Genomic DNA, 25,335 nt, shown 5'->3' on the forward strand with positions numbered 1-25,335 from the left:
TAAGACCAAAGCAATTAATTCTATTCACCAGGAAGACCAAAATTAAAAAGAACCTGCAGTTCTACAGTGCCAACATTCCATGGGCCAAGCAAGTCCTTTATCTTGGAGTGATCCTCAACAATACTCTTACATGGTCCCCACACATCACTTCTATTATCCAGAGGTTCCGAGTTCGTAAAGCACAACCCCTTAATTGCTCGGAACAGTGTGTTATCTATAGACAGCAAGCTACTTGTTTACAAGTCCATTCTTAGACCATTGCTTTGTTATGCTAGTCCCATTGGGCTCATACACGTAAGACTAACAGGGACAAGCAGCAGGCGTGCAGGCATTAAAAAAGGTTACAATTACTTACCACCAAATTCTATTTACTATTTTTTAAAAATGTTTATAACTGAAAATTTTAATTTGCTTCCAGAAGCTCTATTTATACATATAAACTGACAAGAGAACTTTCTAAAAATTTTATCAATATATTCCTTGCATTCGTAAAACGATCAGTAATTCCTGAACTAAGTGCATTTGCTACTCTGGCATACATTCCATTTCAAAAGTGTAATAAGCAAAAATAGGATGAAATTTTCATGAGCAAAAACTAGATTGTATTTTAAACATGACGAGTTAAATGAAAGTGAAGTTAATCTTTAACTCAGTGAGAGGATATTTTTTGTAAGTATATGTTTATATATATAATTGGTAGATGTCTTTTAAATGGTCCATTTCTAAACCCTGAGAAGTATGCTGACATTAACTTGAGAACTAAAATTTGATTTTCATCTGTTCATTTCTGAGGAATGCTTTCAAATCCATTGTTGATGAAAAATTAATGCTTAAGATCACACTGAATTTCGACCAAATTTCAGTATGAACTCTCTGGAAGCAGTTTTGATCAAAAAGAAAATAATACGCAGGAAATGAGGAATTGTGCTATATTTTTTCCTAATACTTAGCTTAATCTACGTATAAAAATATACATGCATATAAATAGGCTGCATGTAAATAATATCATTCATTATTTATAAGTACTTTTCGGGTAGTTATATGTATTATTCCTGTGTATCTAAAATTTAATTTTTTAAATTTTGTTTTCTGTAGAAAACAGAATTAAGAAAGCGCATAAAGATATATGATATATTGGACACTGATTTACTCTATGATTATTAGTGATTTAAAATATTTGCTTCAATTATATATTCGTAGATTTAGCGATATTTCTGTTTGAGGAGTAAAATGAATATTTATAATTAAATATGTATATAAATTTATAAGAATTAATTCTATCCATGAATTTTAAGATGAATGTAATTAAATTGATTACACTTAATCGTTAATTAAAAAGTATGAATTACATGCGAATTTTCAAAGTTATCAAAATGCCATTTACGCGTTGACTACTGTTAAATTTTTCTGTAAGCTTAAGTCTGTGTCTATGATGCATGGAAACGGACAAATTTCGCAAAAAAATCTTGAATGCTTTATATTATACTTCATTGGTTAGATTTTAGAAGGTCCTCGCAAAAGTGGTTAAACTTTTTAAAATTTTTATTTCAGATGAAAATCTAGAATACAATTTGCAGAGAAACTTGGACGTCATGAAATGCTCTTTTCTAGTGGCACGTAGAATGAAGGATAATGGTAAAATGCTAATGACTTTTAAGATTTAATATGTAATTAATTACCATCTTATTTTCCATTTTTTGTTTCTAAAGCATAAATCCAAATATTATATAGTGCATGCAAAAATTCTATGTACATTAGTTGATGCTTTATTTGGTTTTGGTAAAAAATCTGCCACAAACCAAGTAAGAGACTTCATTGCGCACTGTAAAAAAATTTCTTAGGCAAAAAGTGTCCTAAATTTGGGCATAAGCACAAAATTATTTCGGAAAGACAAGTACCTATTTCTTTTTCAAAATAAAATACTAAACGAATTTTTTCTGTTGATATGATAATCTAATCCATTTATGATGCGAAGCATTTCATTCCAGAGAATTTAAGATTTGATAGCGACTGTGATGTGTCATCGGGAAAGCGCTAGAGCTGGTGCAATCGAAATGTACGAGTTGGGCCGCAGAATTTAGAAAGGACAATTTTTTTAAACTTACAGAAGCATTGAGCGGTAGAATGTAGGAATCGCAAAGATTACAAGAGGCAATAAAACCTAGGGTCTATCCTACAGATAAAGTATGAAATATTTTTACCCCCCCCCCTCAAGGAAGGCGAAAAATTGGAAAATAAAAATGAAAAAAAGGAAAAACTAATTTTTTTTTTTTTTTTTTTTTCAAATTTCAAAGCAATTATTAGTCATCTGCTGTCTAAGTTCAGGACCCCCGACTCTTGCTTGGTTTCGCAAATAAAAACGAAGGGCGGGGCTCAAGTGCAGCGCCCACTGCATCAGTTATGAGCGATGAAGTGCCGGAAAGGGGAAATGATCCATTCGAGATGGCTTCTGCTCTTGCACTGGAGTTAGTATGGGAAGGCATTACCAGTTGACCTATGGTACATTGCTGGTGTCCCCCATACTTTTACCTTTACCTTTACCCTCTTGCACTTGTCCGCTTTAATTTGCGATTCCTTAATAACATTTATCGCTAGTTCGAATTTTACTTCTGCTGTGTTGACCATCTTGAAGTCTTTGGTTAGGGTTAGAATTTTCTTAAGTAAACTGATGAAGTTTTCTTCAAAAAAATATATATATATATTCTTTCTTTCTATATGATATAAATTGATGAGAAGATTCGCTTTCCCTCCAATAGAGAAGTAAAAGTCGATTCTCCTATTCTCATTTTATGTGTCCTATATCGCCGTAGCTGCCTTTCTAATTTTTTTTTTTCCTTCGGGTTCATTTCTACAGTCGTAATGACTAAGATGTCCATGCTGCCATTAGCCGTTTCGGCCTGCTTTACCATAGGAGATTCGTAATACTGTCATCAAAGAATCTCAATCCTCTTCTTAGAGGTTCTTTGACTGTCAGTTAGGTAAATTTCGGGGACCCTGATCATCTTGACCCTGATCCTGACCCTGACCATCATGACCATGATTACCAGCATGAGGCTCCTAATTATTATTCATCATGACCCTGATGAACTCTGACCGGCGACTAGTTGAATGTATTTGACCGGCGACTAGTTGAATGTATTGCAGTATTCAAATATATTCAACTTCGGTTTAACAGGAAATAACACACTTCGGTCTCCGACAATAATATTTGGTTACAATGGTAGACAATTCATTCGAAGCGGCGATATGAAAGAAAACTGCACAAAATTATCAGTTGTTGTACATTTCAGTATGCCTCATTAATAAATGGATTAGTTATTGTGTTAAGTAAAATTTTCTCATAACACTTTAATAATTATTGAAGTGAAAAGCTTCTAAAATGACCAAAAATGTGAAAATATGCATGTTATTTTCGTTTAAAGGATTTTAACAAACATCTCGTTATATCATTCAACATTTATTTACACTAAATATTCAATAAATGAAATATATTTTTATATTTAGAATTTCAGAAAGTTCTCTCAAAATGTACTATAGTTACGTTTTGTTATTTAAATTTCAGGTAGAAATGATACCTTGACTATGCTGAGAGATCTTAACATCACGCAGTGCTTTGTTAAAGTCAATTATCCAGTGGATTACGTTGGTAAAATCCGAATAACATCTTATTATTCTGCAATTAATTACTTTCTTATTTTCAGCTGTTGTCTGTTATCGCATAATTTCAAACTCTGTACATATATTCTACGGGAAAAAAAAAAAAATAATAATAATTAGATGTTCCCTTCCTTTATATATTTGAAAATTAGCTACTTAAAAGCGTTATTTGGATAGCAGCTAATATGGTGACAATTATTTATCCTGTTAAGTAATTTAATGTTGTGTTCTTTGTTAATGCGAAGACAATTGATACATGATTGTAAAAGAGAACGACTTTTTATTTCAAACTACTGAAATGTTTTCAAGATTTTTGTCGCTTTATATTTAAAGTTAAAGCTAAGTGAAAAATTAAATTATAGAGAACTGAACTACGGAAGGTAAAAGCATTTTCTTGGTAAAAATATCTAAAATTTGGGCTTAAGCATCCCTTTATTTCGAACAAATCTATGTCTAAATTATGTTCGAAAATAAAAGTGCCGAATAACCTTAGAAATTACTGTTTTAATTTCCTATTCCAATCATAATTCAAACTTTGAAACTTATTTGTGGGAAGTGCTTCATTTCAGAGAATTTGTGATGTGACAACTGTTTAACAAAAACGAGAGGCAAATAAAATATTGATCTGTGAGCTAACGGCTTCAAGCAGATAGTTACTCCTAAGTTACAATACTCCACCAATACTCCAATACTAAGTGGGCGAGGGTTAAGACCGCAGAATATTGTTGCGTTATTTTCTTCCCTCACGTTCGTACGGGGTTTGTAGATTTGGAGTGAATAATGACGACACTTGATAAAGTATCGAAACACACTTTATTTAGCCAATATTAATCAGGGCAGTTCCAATAACACTTTTTATAATCGTCGAAGATCTACTATAAACACGCTGGAACAATCAGCGACACAGCCTTCACTCTGTCAGGCAATAACGGTGGAGACAGCTTCCTGCAAAGCACCAGAGTACACCTCCTGACGCTGTTTGGTTGTTCTCGGAACTCCACGTACTCTCGAGACACTCCACGTTACAACTCGCGATGCACTCGATGACACCCGAGCACAGCTCCCGACTCTTCGGTTCAGTCGTTCCCGGAGCTCAACACGCTCTCTCGACAATGCACTAACCGCGATACACTAAGAGATTCCTTCGGTGCACTCGACGACCCACTCGGCACTCGTTGCCCGGCTGTCAACTCGATCGACTCCGCAGGGATTGACTCGCTAGACGAGACACATACTAACTCGTAACTAACTCTCCGCGTGCCAGCAGGGCTTATATAGCTTTTGACTGGTGTTCGAGAACATTCTGGGCTAAAACGGTAAGAATTCGTTCCAGAAGGTTCTCCAACCGTCCATGGTATATAGCCAATTTTATCGCCAAATGTCGCCAAATGGGGGATTTCTCGTCAAATGTGGCAACCCTGCCCCTCCTTGCTATTTTATAACAACCCTAAAACTGCTTTGCGGAGAAGCCATCTCACCGCGACTTGACATTTCGTAACAATATTAAACTTTCGATCTAAAGCGAACACTCTGGTTGTATAATTGGTTTTCGCGGTTTTCCTCATGCGTACATCAGTACGAGCTAGTTTCCCTTAGAAAGTATAGCAATGTAGATCTCTCTTACTTTAGATACAACTTGTGTATGTTCCTTGGTCTAAATCACGATATCGATCCTCTTAAGGAACTTTTAATTATTAATGATTGACTCAAAGTGTTCCTGTTGCTGTCAAATTGTGATTAAGAATATACTGAAGGGAGTTTGAGCATAATTTTTGTTTTTAAATTTTATTTGGTTTGAATCGTGATAACCTGTCGTAGATATTTGTAGAACGTTTTAAGTAGAATTGCTTAATGATGCTTAATAACTTAATATTTGAATTTAATTTTATATTTTGTCCCAAGGGGCGTTTTTCTAACGTTCATAACCATATTCGGGTGCAGACGTACGTTATTCAGAACTGGATATCTCTAGGTACCGTTGTTTTATCACAATGCGAGAAATAAACATACATTTATGCATATTCTTCATTATTTAATTTCTTTAAATGTAATACAGGACTCAAATATTTGGTAGCAACAATTTAAAAAGTGATTCGCCGTTTACAGTGAATCGACGCAAAATGCCAAAACGAAATTAATATCTCCTTTGGAGAAATTGTCCGTTTCAGCTAAAAAAAAAAAGCCTCGCTTACTTACGCAGAATTGTCTGAGCACAAATGCGTAAAACAAAATTAGCTAAGAATATAAAATATCAAGTATCTAATTATGATCTAGTGCATTTTACATGACAAACATAGTTTAAAATGTACAAAACCTGATTCATGCATTATAACGAGAATTTAAATGAATATGGAGCAGTTTTAAAACAACGTGTCTCAAATCTCCTGATTTTTCATAATTAAAGTTCGGTAGTTTTGTATTGGTAAATGTCCTTTTGTCCTACCCACCTTTCCCTCTCCTGACCTGTCAATCCTCCGAAGTGTAAATCATATGCTTGCGACATTTCTATGCAGGTGACAAATAAATATCAGTTTCCTATGTAAAAATACTGTCATAGTATCGATTGGTATGCCGGTAACAGGTTAGTGTCTAGTAGGTAACTGCCGGTAACTGGTTAGTAGCGGTTAGTAACGATACTATAATAGTATTATCAGAGTAGTAAAACGAGTATAACGATACTATTATTAGTATAACCATACTATTATTAGTATAACGATACTATTATTAGTATAACGATACTATTATTAGTATAACGATACTATAATAGATTATAATACTATATCGATTTTACGCTAAGTCGATTTCGCATATCATCCTTCCCATGCAGTTTTGATTATATGAATGAAAGCCTTATTTACTCGGTTGTGAAAATAATCCGTCTGCATTTCTTGTTTGAAACAAACTAATTTTTAAAGTATCTTAAAGCGCCGTAGAATGTATTTTTGCCAGTCATTTATTTCAAGAGCAATACCTAAATTTAAATAGTTGAAAAGATAATACAGCTCTCCCTCAATTTTTGAACGCACTTTCTTATTTAAAATCTACATTAATATCTTTCAGTGTAAAAAGAAACGAAATCGAAAAATTTAAACTTTAAGAAAAAAAGATGAAAAGAAAATCGTTTCAAAATTTCAGGGATTTTTATATGAAAATATCTGCCTAGTTACCACACATACTATACGAAATTAAAACAAAAAACAAGGGCAAATTTTGTAAGCTTTTATTGCTTTCTTATTTTTCAGAAATGGGTATTAATACATACTTCAGTTGTATACTATTCTTTTCCGTTGTTAAATAAATATTTTTATTTTTAAATAAGAGCATTTTTGGAAAGAAATTTTTTGAAATAAAAAATTCTTTTAGGTACAAAGTGGCCACAAATTCCCTTTACATGTGCAATAATTTCATTGTAACTTTAATAAGAGTTAAATTTATTTGTCCTAAACATCCGTGTATCCACCACCATTACCTCTGTATAGTTTGATGTGCCTGACTGTTCTCCCATTCCTCCGCTCTGGCAGGTTGCGTGACACTTGATGGAAGGCATTTGCCTGCAGAACATCTTTGTTGACGTGCCGCTTTTTGAAACGTATGGTTTGATGATCCAACACAAGGCACTGTTTGGTATCTTAAGGGCCGGACTTCGAGGTGGACAATGATAAGGCGCTAATGAATTTGTTGACCCATACCTTATCCACCTGTCAGGGAACAGCCCATTGAGGCGCTCATGAGCACTAGGTGCCAAGTCGGCGGAAGCTACATCGTGTTGGTTAACAATCGTGTCACTAATGCTCAAATGCTGCAGTTGTGGAAGAAGCCAGTCATTCAACGTCTTCAGATAAGTAACATGAGTCATGGAACCCTCAAAGAACTACCGACCAGAGACCTGTTCTTCAGTCATCCTTGCCCAAAGCTCTCTTCTTCCGCACGAACAAAGTATGAAGACCAAATGGCTTATTACAGAAACGTTCATGAACCTCGGTTGAACTAACGTTCAGTTGTATTAATCCTGGGCATAGCCCTATCCCATTAAAATAATTGTATCTTTTTTCGAACGCTGTAAAATTTCGTAGAAAATAGTAATTCAGTGAGTAGAGGTGTGGAGAGATAGCAGTTTTGATATATTCAGAAGTAATGGCAGAGTTCATTGCAATTAGGGAGTTCATGGAAATTATTAGGTTGAAGAGAAGTCCTGAAAAATTTGAAGAAGCGATGAAGACCCGGAAATTATTCAGCAGACAGGGAAGCAACAGGAGCTTGCAAGTCTGCTATTGGCTGCAGAGGAGGAGTCTTGTTGAATAAGGTGAGGTCTGCAGTGTGCTAGTGGGAGGGGCTAGGCTCATTTCAGTTCCATACTAATTTAGGGAGATGGCCGAATAAATGAAAGAGTGGGGGCAGATGAAAAAGTTAAATCAAGTCTTCTATAATTTTAATTAATGAACAGAAAACATTAAATTTTTAAGTTTTTGAAATTATTAGTGCTGGTATATTAATATAATTTGATTAAGGGGAAAAGTGATTATTTTTAGAAATAGTCAACAGAGGAACTACCTTGTAGAGCTATTAGGTTTTTTTAATGCTGAGAGACAAGAAAAATGAGCAACGTTTTCGCCGGGAATCGATCCACGGACCTCTGGAATACGCGCCCAGCATGCAGACCACTACGCCATGAAGGCACGTTAAGAAGGAGGCAGAAATACCTTATATACATCACCTTTTAAATTGCGACAGGGGTTTAGGGGACGCAATCGCCAAATCCTGGCATGGAGAATCATCATCAACCATCCCGTCAGTTCAGGCGCCACCGTAGAGATATTAGGATTTTTTGGAAGCCGGAGAAGATGAAAAATAAGCAACGCTTTCGCCGGGAATCGAACCACGAACCTCTGGAATACGCGCCGGCCCAGCGTGCAGATCATTACACCACGAAGGCACGCTAAGAAGGCAGGAGAAATACCTTATAACCTCTATAAACGTTTCTGAGGATGGCTTTTTTGTTCTACTAAATTGCTGTCGTAGTTCAGAACCGGAATTGTTGGGTTCTGCGCCTTGGTAATCAGTGTAAATTTTTTTAATAACTTGATCATCACATCAGTTATTAGTGAAATATTGCATTCATTGTGAATGGCATCGTTAGGGATATACCAAGGACAGTTTGCCAGTAATCTCAGTGTTGAGTTTTGGAGCTGCTGCAATTTTAGTAAGGTACTTTTGTAAACATGACCCCAGACTAGGCATACATATGTCAGAATGGATCGCAGAATATCCTTATAAATGAGTTAGGTGCTAAGTGTAGATTTACTAGCTCGAAAATTTTTAATTATGTTTTTCGTGTGGAGCTTCTATGCTAATTGATGATCTAGAATTACACCTACGTATTTGACTTCCCAGGGAAGAAAAGTATTGTGGAAGGTGAGGTTTCCATCACTAGTCAGTTTCCTTGTAAACATGACAGCAACAGGTTTTTCAACATTAATTTTTTTCTTCCATTTTCTGAGCGAGGACTCCATTGCATGAATGTGTGTTTGTAGCTGTTGTATAGCTGAGCTAATAGATGCATTTTGAGTGAGTATCTCAGTATCGTCTGCGTTCATAGCAAGTGTTGTGTTCAAGTGTATGGAATATCGTTCGCTTAGATATTGAAGATTAAAGGCGCCATATTCGTGTAGCATTTTTTAACTTTGAAATGGCTTTCCATATTGAGTTATCATCAGTAGTAAGTCCTTCAGAGTAATTAGCCCAGAGTTTACGTGCATGTTCTTTAAGAGTTCTGACCTCCTGATGTAATGCGTTTAGGATTCTTTTATCAGCAGCAGGATGCTTTGAACGAATTTCTCTTTTTGATTAGGTCTTTTAGGTTCTTATTCTGCTTGATTTTTTTCTTTAGGAATTGATTTTTTATTTGCATGATAGGCCGCGCAGAGTTCTTTAGTGAAATTTTCTACTAAAACATATAACTCATCTCTTGTGTATATTGCACTGTTAATGTAGTGTGTGCTGTTTAGAGCTGTGGTGTAATCAGTCTAATTTGTAATAATGGCTCTTTTGTCTGGTGTTCATGAACCTATGCGTCACCTGGGTCATACTTTCGTAGTTGTGCTTCCGTTCCACACACAGTCAGCTCCGAAAGTAGAAACAAAGGAAACATTCTTTCATTAACAGTAGCGATGGCAGTGCCATCTCATTCCAAAAGAACTGAATACTTAGGAGCACGTAAATTAGCAATTTTTTTTTTTTTTTTAATTTCGCCTGTTTTCAAAATGCATGGTTGGAATCTTAAAGTACACATGGTATTAATTCTATGCTATTTCTTATTTAATTTCTATCTTTGATGGGGAAAGTATTTTTTTTCTTAAACGACTTGATTTTAAATGTATTTATCTGATAGGCATCATTCCAACTTGTCAGGTTAATACTTTTAAAAATAATAAAAAAAAAAGGGAATTTAATAATTCTTTTAATTCTTACTTGTCCCCCCCCCCGAAACGCTAAATATTCTGTAATAAATAAAGAAAAATCTTCATTTCACATTTTAGTTGTTACTGATCAGAAAGTGAAAGATAAAATATATTGTATTATGCACCTTAATTTAAAAGAATCCAATTCGAAATTGTAATTATTATGTTTTTATAATTTTTTCTTTCCCCAAGGTTTCGGTTCGAGCCTCAGCTCAATTGATGATTTCAGTATCACGAACATTTCTGTAATGATCATGGACGGAATGAATGAGACAGGTAAAGTATTCATAACTTCTATTGATAATAACGCAATTAATATCTTCTTTAGTTTCGTACGTTTTATAGTTTTGGAAAGTTAAAATGATCAGCTATATTTATGAGGATACGGGCTTCATTTGTCATTTGCTTTGTAGTAATTATAAGATAGCTGCTGTGCACTTTATAAAGGCTCAAATTTTTAATATACTTCATGTATAGCTAAAGGATTATATCTTCTCTTGCATCAAGATGAATTAAATTTTAAAAAATTTAAATAAATCTGAAACTTGAGATTTTAACCGTCACGCAAAAGGGTTTTGTTACGGATTTTTTTACGCAGTTTAAGACTCTGCTGTTACACTCACTCCTGCTAAACCAATTTTTTATTAAAAATTAAACCACTATTTTTATTTTTTTTTTTACCATTTTTGAGCCTTATGTCATTTTAGCTTTATTATTAGGCCTCATTTCCTTGGCATTTACGCCAAATACAATTCGATAGCAAAATTTTAAAAAATTTATGAGCAGCGTACATTTAGAATTCACGATGAAGCATTAAGCGTTGGAATAAAATTTTCCATTATTTTTTTTTCAATTGTTTCTCAGTTCATCATATCATTGTTCAGTTAGTCTTAGCAAGTGGGTTTTACATTCTTTTTTTTTTTTTTTTTTTTTTTTTTGTCTTTTTATTATTAAAGCTTTGTGTGTCTGTTTTACATTAAATATCACATTCTTGTCTAACGACACATAAAGTTCAATTCAACAACACAATTACAGAATATTTGAAAACAGTATATTTTTAAAATTTCCAATAGATAGTTTTGAGCACTGCAGATAAAAATGATCTATTAAATCAGTGTTGCCATTGCTTGCTTTGAAATTGATGAGTTTTTAATCAAAATTTCGTTAAAATTTTACGATCTATAAAATAGACAATAAAACATATTCCAAATTCCAAATTCGTGCAAATTCAGGTGGAGGACAATGTTATTCAAAATTTATAGTCTCTAGGTACCATTATTCATTTACAATGAAAGAAACATACATACATTTTTCTAGATTCTTCATTATTTAGTTCCTTTAAATATAGTACAGGACAATAATATTTGGTGGCAAAAATTTAAAAAAAGTTATTCGGACATTTAAAGCGTTTCGGCGCAAAATGCCGTTTTGAGACTATTAGTTCTTCTGGGATAACGCCAACTTAGGCTAATAGTGTTATACATTCGGAAAATGCATTTGAAATGTTCAGTTTCACAAAATATTGCGAATAACCGTTAAATACCTATAAAAAATAATCGTAGCGTCGCATGAATGCCATCGTATGTTCGATAGATATGTCATTGCTAAGCTACAGGGTTGTTTTGCAACAAAATGTGAATTATTTTGGGGCTGAATTTGGGTCAGTGCGCACATTATTGAAAATCATCACTTTCTTGGAGAACTATGTATTGTATGAGCTCCAAATTGACATCTGGTGTAGAGCCAATTTTCGCAGCTCGGAGCAAATTGTCCCTTAGAAAGGCAAAGCAAGTTTCCAGTAACTTTGGTTTCGAGAAACATCGGGAATCGAGAGATTCGTATGCGCTTGTGCAACCCATGTTGAACTAAAGAAAATATCTTTCCATTCTGGTATAAAACAAAATCAGCTTAACATCTCGAATCCGTTAACAAGATCTGTTGGTATACTGTGCGTACGGGATTTGGCGACGTTTATAATGAGTACTATACGGATCAATTTGATGTTGGTGACCATTTTCAAAATTGAGCCAAGGTCATAGTGTACACTAGGATTTTACCCCAAAATCTTTTAAATATTTTTTTCTTTTTAATAACTGCCTTACTTCTCATTTTGCAGTAAAATAAAAAAAAAAAAAAAATAGTAATCAGTCATGTAGGCTAACTATTTAATACAACTATATTCCCCAATATCTTTGATTTATTGTAATTCAATTTTTAAGTAATAAACTTTATTCGTACCATTTAATTTGTATTCTTCCCTCTAAATTATTTATTATTACTTAATAATACCTTTAAATATCAGGCAATATTCTCTGGCATAATCCTGAAACTCATTCTAGCAGAATGGTGGCACACTACCTCGAAAGTTAATGCACATATTTTTTGCTTATGTATGCTCCTAAATAAATATGATTACCTAAATTTATTTTAAAATAGATTATTAAATAATTAATTAAATAGATTTCTTTCTTTCGTTTAGCTGCAAAATGCCTGCAAAAAAAAAAAAAAAAGTTTTTTGCTACAGATTGGGCAGATTCTAATCTCAGTCTTCAGTGGAGAAAACAACTCCTATTATAGTTGTAGCAGTAATGCTTTGGGGGTTATACATTACACATATATAGAGAGAGACATATATATGTGTGTGTTTAAGTCATATGTATTTGGCAAATTTTTGTGTCTACAAGATGTACCGTTATTTATTTACCTCTCACCACAGCCAACGCACACTACGCGGATAGACTGGAATTTCCTAAAAACGCACATGGAAAACCTGGAAAAATTTCATTTTTCTGTTTGAGTGGCAACCCTGTGTAAGGAAATTTCCTTGGTAAAGCAGTATTAAAATTTGGGATCATAACTTATTGAAACGCGAAAACAGCAGAAATTGTCTGGGTAGGCGTGTTAAAGTATAAATATCGTTTTTTCGCAAATGAAAAGATATTATTAGATGTAGCAGCGATGATTTTTCATTGAGTATTCAATATAGCTGTCGGAGCGGATTAGCTTGCCGTATACACAAACTGAAATGCCCGAGTAAATGAACCAGTTGCAGAGGTGTTTTCGTTATTTTTCTCATGTGTAAATTACTGAGTCAGTTTCTTTCAAAAATCCTCCACAAAGGCATTATCCTTTTTGGCAGACAGACCTAATATGTTTTCTGGTAATCTAGGCAAAGTAAACTTTTTTAGGCCTTTCCCCAACAGCTGGTAACATTTGTATGAAATGTTCTCAGGTGATATTTTTCGTAGTACGTCACTAGTATTGCACAAGTCTGAGCTGTTTATCTTAGTATTTCACTATGTAAGCTCTTAATTTTCGGCTTCCCAAACTACTATTAACCATGGTGAACTGAAACTGGCTAGACCAAACCAGCTGATGATCGGCATGGCCAAAAGTATTTTCGGGAGCTCGAAATATACCATTTTCATATATTTTTTGGGATTTGAGGTTTTTCTTGCCTTTAATGTTCCAAGTTCAATCCAAGGATTTATTTTTCAGAAAAATATAACCATGCGTTTAGAGGTTAGTATCAATTTTTTAGTTTTATTTATTAAATACTGGGTCCTTCAGTTTTATTTATTAAATACTAGGTACTACATATTATAAAATGTTATGAAAACAAAAGAATTTTCTGTTCCAGAGATTCTCTCATTGAGTTTTATAGTGCGCTCTGGTTATAATTACTGTGGGTAAAAAAAGTATTTGCACACCTACATTTATGTTTGCAATTCATAAAAAGAAGCATTAAGAAATAAAAAAATGGGTATTGCGAAATCAGAATAAGTTTAATCATCCAAAACAAACAGAAAAATTACAACAATATAAATAACAATGCTTTTTTGTAACAAAATTAAAATATCTCGTATCAAAAAAGTATTTGCACACTTGCATAAATACAAAAGAAATAAAATATACCGTATTTACGCGAATCTAATGCGCATCTTTTTTGGCCAAATGTAGTACTCAAAATTGGGGTGCGCATTAGATTCGAGTGCAAAGTTCGCCGATGACGTCAACCGAATTTAAATCGTAACAATGGATTACTGTATTTCTCGACTACATTTACCGTTACATTTATCGTTGACACATTATTGCATACTGCAGAGTACGTAGTCACGAAATGGAGGGCAAGCAGAGAAGAATGTCATATGACGCTACTTTCAAACGTAAAGTAATTTTTTATCCTGAAAGAAATGGCAATAGAAAGGCTGGGAGAGAGTTCAACGTAGCTGAGAGCAATGTTCGCTTGTGGCGGCAACAGAAATTGGCACTGTTTGCAACTAAAACTAGTAGAAAGAAATTCACTGGCCCTCGCAAAGGAAGAGACCCTAAAATTGAAGAAAAAGTTTTGGAATTTGTACGTGAAAGGAGGAAGAACGGACAACCTGTGACTAGCGACACTATAAGAAATAAAGCAAAAGAGGAGGCTGAAGTTTTTGGAATACCGAAACGAGAGTTTAAAACTAGCCGTCGATGGGTGGATCGGTTTATGAAGCGGATGGGCTTATTTCTAAGACGCCGTACAACAATATGCCAAAAGCTTCCTGCAGATTTTAAGGGAAAACTACTAACATTTTAGCGGTATGTCATCACACTTCGGAAGGAAAAGAATTTTTCAATGGGGCAAATTAGCAACGCTGACGAGACGCCAATTTGGTTTGATATGCCTCGTAACTACACCATTACGGAGAAGGGGACTAAAAAAGTTATCATGAAAATAGTGAATAAAGACGTTTACTATTAATCACTGATTGTAGAAACTGTTAGCTAGATAGAAATGTTACCATTTATTTCATGTTCATACTTTACGATATGTACCGTATATACGGTAGTGGTAATTAACAATGATTGTTTCACATAACAATAGCCCACTAATAGGTTAATTCTATGTTCTGTTACTTTATGTATAAATCCATTGTTGTATAAAATATGGTATCTAAATTTAAATAAAATTATCATACCATTGATTGATAGTTTATATGCAAATCCATTGTTGTATAAAATAAGATTCAATAAATTCCTCATACCATTGATGCGCATTACATTCGCCGACAAACAATTTTTTTTATTATTTAAAGTTTTAAAATGGGGATGCGCATTAGATTCGTATAAATACGGTATAAGCAAATTTCAAATAACTAATATTTAGTATGCATTCCTTTAGCATCTATTACTGCTTGTAATCTTGCTGGCATTGATTTAATTAAATTTTTGTAACAGTGGGGTCAGTATTCGACCACTCTTCAATAAGGGCTTGTTTAAGCTTGAAATCTTCCTTTTTCTTATTTTTAAATCCAAAGAATTCCACAAATTGTCCAAAGGATTTAAGTCTGGTGATTGTGGTGGAGTGGAAAGTTTTCTGGGTACATTATAAAGCAACCACATACGTGTTATACCGGCAGTGTGCTTGAGATCATTGTCTTGCTGAAAATAGTACGAATTACTGATACCCAATTTTATTGCACTTTGTGGCAAGTTATGTCGCAACACATCAATATAAGTTCGAGCTGTTATATTCCCATCAATGAAACACAAATTACCAACTCCTTTGCTAGCTATGCACCCCCAAATCATAACAGAACCTCCTCCATGTTTAACTTAGGTAACACATTTTTGGTATGAAAAGCAGTACAAGGTAATCTCCAAACTAATTTTCTGCCATCTGATTTAAAGATATTGAACTTACTCTCGTCGGAGAATATGACATTTTTGCAGAAATCAATTAGCTTATTGATATATTCCTTAGCGAATTCAAGTCTGTTCAGTCTATTTCGTTCACTTATGAGAGGTTTTTCCCTTGGAGATCTCCCATAAATGTGTGCATCGTGCAGGACATTTCGAACACTTTGGGCACAGATTTGAACTCCAGATGTTGAAGCGACATCATTGGCTAAAGTAATTGCACTAAAAAATGGATTTTTGATGCTTCTCTTATGATTTTTCGCTTCATTCGCAGTGAAAGTTTCTTTGGACGTCCAGAGCGCAAGTTATTTGATGTAGATCCTCTTTCTTTATGACGTTTTATGACATACCGAACAGTAGAGAAGCAAACATTTACATTTTTACCTATTTCTCGATAACTTAGGCCATTTTCACGAGTAGGCGCTCAATCCCGGAACGAATTCTATTGTTTGCTGGAATAGTCCAAGATTTGTAGGTATGGTACGTGAAAGTAGGGATGAGCTAAGAGGAGAAAAGAAAAGGGATTTTGAGTATAGGGAATTTCAGTCGTTCCGGGATTGAGCGCCTACTATGAACGGGCTCCTGCGTTGTGAGGGTAGCTAGCGTTTCGTTAGTAAGTGTATTTATTATTCTTATTGATTGTCTGCCCCTTTTTTTTTACAGTTACAATTTTCTACAATACCTTAAGTAAATAAAAACTTTACAGTTACCTATTGTAACTTCATGTAATACTCTGTTACTTTACCGTAATGGAGTTCTAATAAATATTAAATTTAGTTGGAATAAGCAAAATTATGTAATTTCGCCAAAACGTTATGCCTTTAAGCAGATTTTAAATAAGCATAAAATTTTACATTGCAAACACGTATTTCTCTACGAAATATTTTTTTTTTTTTTTGTTTCATAAATTGATAAAAAATAATCTGTCCTTAAACAAAATGTCCAATAAAACATGGAGCATAAAAATAAGTGAAACTTTTTCCACGGTTCGGGAATAAGTCAGCGAGCATATCCCTTTTTTCCCTAGTTCCATGATCTAATTATTTCCGTTGGAAACCATTACAGAACCTTTCCTTTCTATTCCTCTAACCTGCTTATATTGAACTCGCCCAGCTAACAATAGCAGGCGTTCCGAGATTGACGGTCTAGTATTTTCACGTAGAGAAAAAAATTTTTCTCGTAACGAAATCGGCAGTTCAGATTTCTTGGGTGCCATTACAATTTGAAATCGACAATCAACTGATAACGTTTCGACAACACCTCCTTTTATAGTCGTCTTACGTATGCTATATACTGCGGGATGACTGTCAAATAATAGCATAAAAATGCAAATTTGCTAAAGATGAGTTGAGTGTGCAAATACTTTTTTGACATAAGCTATTTTAATATTGTTGCAAAAATTTTTTTTTATTAATATTATTGTATTTTTTGTAATTAATTTAAATGAATAAGCTTATTCTATTTTTTAAATGCCAATTTTGGTATTTCTTAATGCATTTTCTTATAAATTGTAAACAAAAATGTATGCGTGCAAATACTTTTTTTACCCACTGTATAATTTATCTCTAAAACTTAGCTGTAACGGATTTAGACTGCGGTGGGAAAAGGAGCAATTAGTTTCTAGAAAGTTGATATTTAAGTACATGTGCAGCCGGAGGAATTCAGTTTAAGATCTGTGAGAAAGTTGACTAATTTGACAAAATATCACAAGCCATGGATGTACTTGTTGTCAAAGCTTTGAAATTATTGACGGAAAGGATTAAGCCTCACATAAAAAACATACAGGCATGGATTTTTATTGGTTTTGAAGTGTTTGCGAATGTTCATGTCGGTTTTCGACTTTCATTATTTCTAATTATGTACTTTAACTTTTTTTTTTTTTTTTCCCCAGGTTCCAATATTTTAGACATTCAAATTGCTGCACCAGAAAGCAACGAATTCCTAATCTTATACTATATGCTTGGCATGTGGATTTTGATGGTAATTGTTATTTTATGTCTTAAATGCGGACAAAAAATGCGACAGAAAAACACGCGGTAAACCAAAATGTAAGCGGACTGAAAGTTGGAACTTCTCAAAAGATAAATAACAATTCTTTTTTATTTTTTATTTCTCAAACCATTAAATACATGAAAATGACCAATAAGTGATTGTACTATGATAATAAAAGAATAAAATCTGTGTAATAACCTTTTCCAGTAAACTGTAAATTATATTTTTCGGGTAAAAGTATCAGTAGTCTGATACTTAAGGTTTTTGGTGACAAATACGTCAAGAAACAAAGTGAAGAAGCATACAGAATTGGAAGAATACATATGGATGAAAAAACAATTCTATGGTCCCGACAGTCATGATTTACAGATTTTTTAACAGTTGCTTCAGTAGGAGTAATAAAGGACATGAAAATTAAAAAATTTATACTCATAGCTCAACAATGAAAATTACCTTCATTCACAACCACACTCAAATTAATATATTTCTTTAATTAAACTTATTCCACTAGATGAACTTTTATTAAAAGGAGAGGATTTCCACATGCTATCAGCAGAGACAATTAATAATAAAATGCCGCCCTGAATATCATCGTAAATAGGAGAATCTTAACCGCTAACCCAAAGCTGGTGCCTGGTCATGAGGGGCTGGGACACTTGATGTCTAACATAGGTAAGGTAGGTGTATGTCCAACCAGCTGTTCTATACACAGAAATACTTCCTAGGGGCTTAAGGACTGCTGCTTCAGGTATTTATGTATTTTGAGCATAAGTTTCCCGCAACAGATATTTTTTAACATTGGTTACAATTGTAAATCGCTCACCAAAAAAAAAAAAAAAAAAAAAAAGACAGTTTCCCGTTCTATTGGGCCGCTGTTTTTCACGTTTCTATTCTACGACTCAATTTATATCAGACTGCCAAGTTTAAAAAAAATCGTACAGGTAGGTAGTTTTTAAAAAATTATCTCTCAAAATTTTAACCCCTCAATGTTAATTGCATTTGATATGTATTTATTATCTCTTTTTTATTAAATTTTTGTTATTCCTGTTGGTTGTGCATTAGCACTGAAGGCGTAATGAGTACGTTTCCTCAAGCACAGAATTAAAGAATCATAAGTCAAAAGATTAACTACGAATTCTTTATTTAATAAAATAGGATAATTCTGCTTAACTTAAGCATAACAAAAGTAATAATGTTCACGGACATTAAAATTCTGAAGTATTGAAAAGAATAACTTACATATAATCATCATCAGTACTAAATATCATCAGGCTTACCTATATTAGGCAATAAGAAAAATAAACAGGAACATACTTTGCCATCGTACCTTAAAGAGAAGAAAGTACTACTGGATTAGACCTGTGGCCAGGTACAAGTAGCTAGGGTGAAAATCAAATATACTGCATTGCACACGAGCTTTACTTTCTCTCGCCAATATATACCTTGGCGCACGTTCGTTTCGTATGCCTTTCGAGTTTCATTATGCAAAATACCTAAATTTATGCTAACAATTCCTCCTTTCCCCTTTCGAAATTTAGATTCAATTCAAATAAAATTCGCCCAATTTTTACGATTTGTTTTTAAAATTTCTAATTTTAATAATTTTTATAATTTTTTTCAAAAATAATTTGAGTTATAATCTGTAAAATTTTTACCATCATCTTAAAGTAGATATATTTCTAAGCATACCTAGAAAAAATTACAATTTCAATTCAGAATTTCCTAAGTTGTACGGGAATTTACATACTGGCGCATTTTGAAATTTGGCATATTTGTTATAAACGATAATAACGCCGAATGTGGTTCGTGCACTTCGTTAAAATTACTTAAAAGTATGAATGCTGACTTTTTTCCGGTCCTGCTTTACAAAGAAAAAAATCTGATGTGTACACCACATGACTTCCTCATTATATATCGGAATATTAAATTATATGCATTTTTTTCTTGCATTTCATTTAAACTTATTGGATTGAATTAAATATACTTCATCGATAGCGCATAAGCCACAATAGAATAAATGCACTCGTTAAAATTCACTGTATTTGTTTACCATTAAATCTACTTGGTCGATAGCGCATAAACCACAATAGAATAAATGCACTCTTTAAAATTCACTATATTTGTTTACCATAGCGACACTCTGGCCCTAGGTTTACTTAACAGCGCTACATTTCAATCATTTTTTAACTCAGAATGCACAAAATTCATATCATCTTAAGAATTATCTAATCGTTGCCACATTTTCTATTCAAATACCATAATTAGTCTATAACGATGTATAAAAGAAATTAAGCAAAGAACAACAACAACAACAAAAAAAGTTTTTCGCAGACGATTCAGTATTTCTCACATTAATTACACATTAATTCATTCAATTAATTCAGTTCTCACTTCGCGAAAAAGCAAAAATACATTAAAACTCAAAATGTCTGTATTGAAAATTATGAAGTAAAATCTTAAACACTTATTAAACACAAACACTATACTTTTAGTGCCGCCGATTGCAACCAAAATACGAGGTTCACATCTACATGTTATAGCAGTCCTATATACAAAATTTCAACATTCTGAGGCTACTCGTTTTTGAGTTATGCGAGATACATACGTACGTACGTATACGTACACACGAAAAATTATCCTTAGAATTCATTTTAAATTAGTTTTACAATTTTTTGGGGGGAAAAGAGTCCTTTATTCTCTCCTTACGTACAAATGTCAATTAAAAGCATCGTTAAATTGCAGTCGATAGCGGTGAAAATGGATATTTGTGTTGAGATATGATGCCTGCAACTTTTCGCGAATACTTCCTTTTTACTTCGTACAAGGAAGTAAAAAAGAAAAGAAAATAGGTTGCTATATATTAAGAATTTCGCCAAGTGAATTAAATCTTAATTCTTGGCGCAAACTGACAGAAATGTGCCAAAATAAATTTTTGAATTTCTCCGCACATTTGGCACCAAATTTTACAAAATTTAATACTTGGGCATAATTTGAGACCTAGAATCGAAATATGGAAAAAAATTGGCATGTCATTTTTAAAAAAAAGTCCGATTTTTCGTCAAAATACTTAGATTAGAACAATAAGTCGCGCTTAATGAAACATGAAAAACGCAATTTGAATTTCGTCAATCGTCCGAGTAGAACGGGATATATAGGACTGCCTTTTTTTTTTTTTTTTTTTTTTTTTTTTTTTTTTTCGCAGTGCACATGTGTTACAGAGTAGATCTTTGGTTTGCTCATAGAATTTTTTTAAAATGACATATATACATATGTTCTAAAGCTAAACTTAGCATGAAACTACATAAATATTACATGAACTTGCAATGTTTATGTACATGTAGAGATATACGCACGCATAATATGCAATAAAATGAATAATGAACATGCAGCTTAAAAGTATCTATGCGAAGAAATGTAATAAATAAATATAAAATAGAGTACCTGCTTTGTTTTGACTGCATTGTTATTCTATATTGTACATGCGTTAGTTCCTTATTTAAAGATTTGACAGCGTTAAAAATTTCTATAAGTTTATTTGTTAATCATTTTCATCTCATGTAAGTTTTGTCACTGAGAAAGATCAGAAGTGAAAAAAAAAAACGAATAAAAAATCATATAAAATAAAATTCACTATGAAATAATAGCTTAGTGGTTGTTTTAATTTAAGGTGGCTGTGCGCCAACAGGGGCGACCACTAACTTAACACTTAAGTAAATGCCTTCCAGTGTATGGTCATCCTCGCAGACGGAAAACCTGAGCGTGAAAATTTGACGCTTTAATTACTGTGACTGATCAAGATGTACGGCCTACATAAATACTCAAGTTTCATAATATACATACACAAGGTTCTAGTGAGTACATTCATGTATAAATTCATACGCCCATTGTTTGTTTTCATGCAAAATTTACGGGCTATTTAGATTAACTTTAACGACCTCTACGTACGTCCATATGTACCAAAATATCCTGATTAGCATTATGTATATAGCGGGATTGATTTCAAGCAAAAGCACGAATCATTACATAATGTATATTTACAGTTCTGTTATAGAGACATATATATGTAATAAAAGTGGTCAAAACATTTTCATTGACTTGAAGTTCTTTATGATTATTCAACTATTTTATAGAAAGTATTATCAGCAAATCGAAGGAGTGTATTAGTTATCTTTCTTTAAGTATAAATTTCTAGATTCTGAAACCATTATTCTATCTCCACACTAAATGATTGCACTATGATAATCAAAGAATTTTTAGTTCTCTTTTTAGAGACATCTTTAAGTTTCGTAGCCGTACTTTCTGCTCTTATCAATAATTACAAATTATGAACAAATTCAAAATTTACTCAGTGCAATAGCTAATAGTTAGTAGAATTTCAAAGGCAACTTACCCCTTTTTCTCAGCATCTGGCTTTAATCCACAAACATAAATTCTCTACAAACTGAATATGGCGGTAGAATCACACTTTCTGTGATGATGATGTCGTGTCTATGACAGAGTGCAATTATATAGCTTCGAAGCTGTCAAAGTCAGCTTTTGCAACCTCGGCAGCTCTATCAGTATAAAGTAGGTCCACTGGGTCTTCAATGCCGATGTCAAACAGTCTGACCTGGATTGCTGGGCAGCTGAAGATGGGATGGCGAGACAGTGCAATGTCATCTGGGCAGTGAGGACAAATGTTGGTGTAACTACGCTGTCCATCTGCAGAATTCCTCATTCCTTTTAAGTGATGTGTCCTAAGTCTGGTTATGCTAGTCGATATGGCTCTGTCACATTTCAATTTCGGGATGGAGTTTCCTTTAACTTTTGGTCTTTTCAGTGAAGCTTTAATGATTTTCCCATTTTTTTCATCGAAAGCTGATGCTTCCCAGATGAGGTCATCAGGTTGAAAATGTTTATGGCACACCTGTTAAGTAAAAGGGAGACATCATGTAACTAACTTCTTAAAACAACAAACTGTAAAGCAAGATTGTATCACTTTTTATAAATAAAAACATTCAAAATCTAAATGCTTTGGGCAGGTTAAATTTTAAATGCATATACGCAAATTAATTTTTTTTTCAAATATTTAAGGATCAGTTAATACTACTTATAAAAAATCTGATCTTGCCACCATACGACCTCCCGCCTATTCTATGGCTTATACAGCAACGAGCTTCGAAGTATCATTTCCCCTTGACTGTTTGTAAATGAAATGTAATTTGTTGATTCAACAAATAGAAAGCTATAGACTGAAACCTATTTATACCTGTTGGCGGGAGGTAAAAATTATAGCTTGTAGAAAGTTTCCATACCAGAGTAGGAGTATTCTACCAACAATTTATTGAATCTTAATAAATTAATTAGGCGAAAGCAAAGCTCTGAGACACCTACCCGAGAATATGGAATTACTGAGAAGTCCTTCCTAGGTATATATTTCTTAGTCACCTATCTCTAAGAGCACTGTTTTTGGGAAAGAAAAATGTATGCACCTTTTCAGTACCTTTAACATTTTCCCAACAACCAGTTACGCAGAAATTTAAAGGGCATATTTTCTGTAAAAACAGTACAAAAATCAGTTATATAAATACTAAATGTTATAACAATTTAAATTTGCACATTCAAAACATTGCATAATTATACATTTGAACTTCGATACACCATAAATCAATAAGAACGGTGGAGAATTTCAAATGCCATTCAAAAATTTGAGTGAACGAGACTTCAAGAAATTCGTATCTGAAGAACACCTAAGCTTCTATAAAGATATCTCTTATTATACTAAAATTATTACTCGCATCAATGAAGATAATTTTAATATATAAAACATGCTGAAATAATCAAATGAAAATACAGTGGATGGACAAAAATATGGAAACACCTTGTGAAATGCATGTTTGAAAAGAAAGACTGATTTTAATGAACTATGTAGGTGGCGCTGGCGTTTTTGACTACTGACGCCACCAATACAACTTCGTAAATGTGCTAAACAGTTCAGTTGTTGTCGGAGTACTGTTATGTGAGGTTGTCATTGCATTATGTCAGAGTTAACAGACTTCGAAAGTGGACAAATTGTTGGAGCACGTATGGTAGGTGCTTCCGTAAGCAATGTAGCCGAGGTGTTTAGTGTTTCAAGAGGTACTGTATCGAAGATTTATTCCGCATATTTGAAAACCGGAAAAACATCATCTGCTAAATCACAGCGCGGACGAAAGTGTGTCCTGAGTGATCGTGACAGACGATCATTAAGGGCAATTGTGACGAAAAATAAGAAGACCACAGCTGCAAAACTTACTGCTGAAATGAAGGTTGTGTTACCGAACCCTGTGAGTACCAAAACAATTAGAAGGGAGCTTCATAAACAGGGAATTGCTGGCCGTGCTGCAATTGAGAAGCCACTCATCAGTGATGCTAATGCCCGTAACAAGAAAAGGTGGTTTTTAAGTCATAAAGCCTGGACTATAGAGCAGTGGAAACGAGTAATATGGTCAGACGAGTCTTCTTTCACATTGTTTCCCACTTCTGGCCGAGTTTACGTCTGGAGAACGCCATCTCAAGCCTATAATACAGACTGCTTGTTGCCAAGAGTGAAACATGACGGGGGTTCTGTTATGGTTTGGGCAGCCACATCGTGGTTCTCTGTTAGCCCCATGATAACTGTGTCAGGGCACATGACTGCCAAGACTTATGTGAACATTTTGGCCGATCAAGTTCATCCCATGGTACAAACTTTGTTGCCCGATGGTGATGGTGTCTTCCAAGACGACAAAGCCCTTGTTCACACAGCTCACATTGTCCAGGACTGGTTTTCTGAGCACGACGATGAGTTGTCCCATCTCCCCTGGCCACCACAGTCACCAGACCTAAATATTATCGAACCTTTGTGGTCTACATTGGAACGGAAAGTGCGTTCTCGTTATCCACCGCCAACATCGTTATCTGAACTTGCCACTGAAGTTTTGCAGGAAGAATGGTATAATATTCCCTTGGCAAACATACAGGAACTGTATTTATTCATTCCGAGAGACTGCAAGCTGTTTTGGATGCCAACGGGTTTCCTACACCATATTAAGCAAAGAAACATGTTTTTTTTTTAAGGTGTTTCCATATTTTTGTCCAACCCTTGTAATATCAAACTTCAGGTTATTTATGTTTAGAATATTGAACAGTAAAATATATGCTTGAAATCTGAAGAAAGACTTTGTTTGGTAAACTAAACACTATTTATGGGGTGTTAAGATGAATTTACCGCTCTATTTAGTCTAATATTTAAATACTTTGTATGCAAATACACAGTATAAATTTAGAAACCACATAAAATACATCTTTCATTAGTGACAAGTTAATATATAAATTAAACTCACAATAAAAAAAATAAAAAATCTGTTCTTCAAATACTGAATGCTTTGATCACATAACTTAGAATTTTGCCATTTTCACTTATACTTACACTCATTACGCTACGCACTCACATTTACTCTCATTTATACTACACACTCACATATCAGCGTACGTACGTTTGTTAACTGATACATGTAATTATTAATTTAGATTTATTGTATAGGTT

General features: G+C 33.7%; 1 protein-coding gene across 3 annotated transcripts in view; it reads left to right on the forward strand.

The window, feature by feature from the left end:
* The window catches only part of LOC118189103 (uncharacterized), a 142,359-nt gene that overhangs the window by 47,946 nt on the left and 69,078 nt on the right, over positions 1–25,335 (forward strand). For all 3 annotated transcript variants that reach the window (XM_085810328.1, XM_085810329.1, XM_085810330.1), the window contains exons 7-10: positions 1,552–1,635; positions 3,563–3,646; positions 10,308–10,391; positions 17,689–17,777. In XM_085810328.1, coding sequence (XP_085666454.1) covers positions 1,552–1,635; positions 3,563–3,646; positions 10,308–10,391; positions 17,689–17,777 — 341 coding nt within the window. The remainder of the gene's footprint in view (positions 1–1,551; positions 1,636–3,562; positions 3,647–10,307; positions 10,392–17,688; positions 17,778–25,335) is intronic.

Source organism: Stegodyphus dumicola, chromosome 2, assembly GCF_044657685.1.
Source record: "Stegodyphus dumicola isolate Sdum_Otavi_A_Nest chromosome 2, ASM4465768v1".
NCBI classification, from domain to species: Eukaryota; Metazoa; Arthropoda; class Arachnida; order Araneae; family Eresidae; genus Stegodyphus; species Stegodyphus dumicola.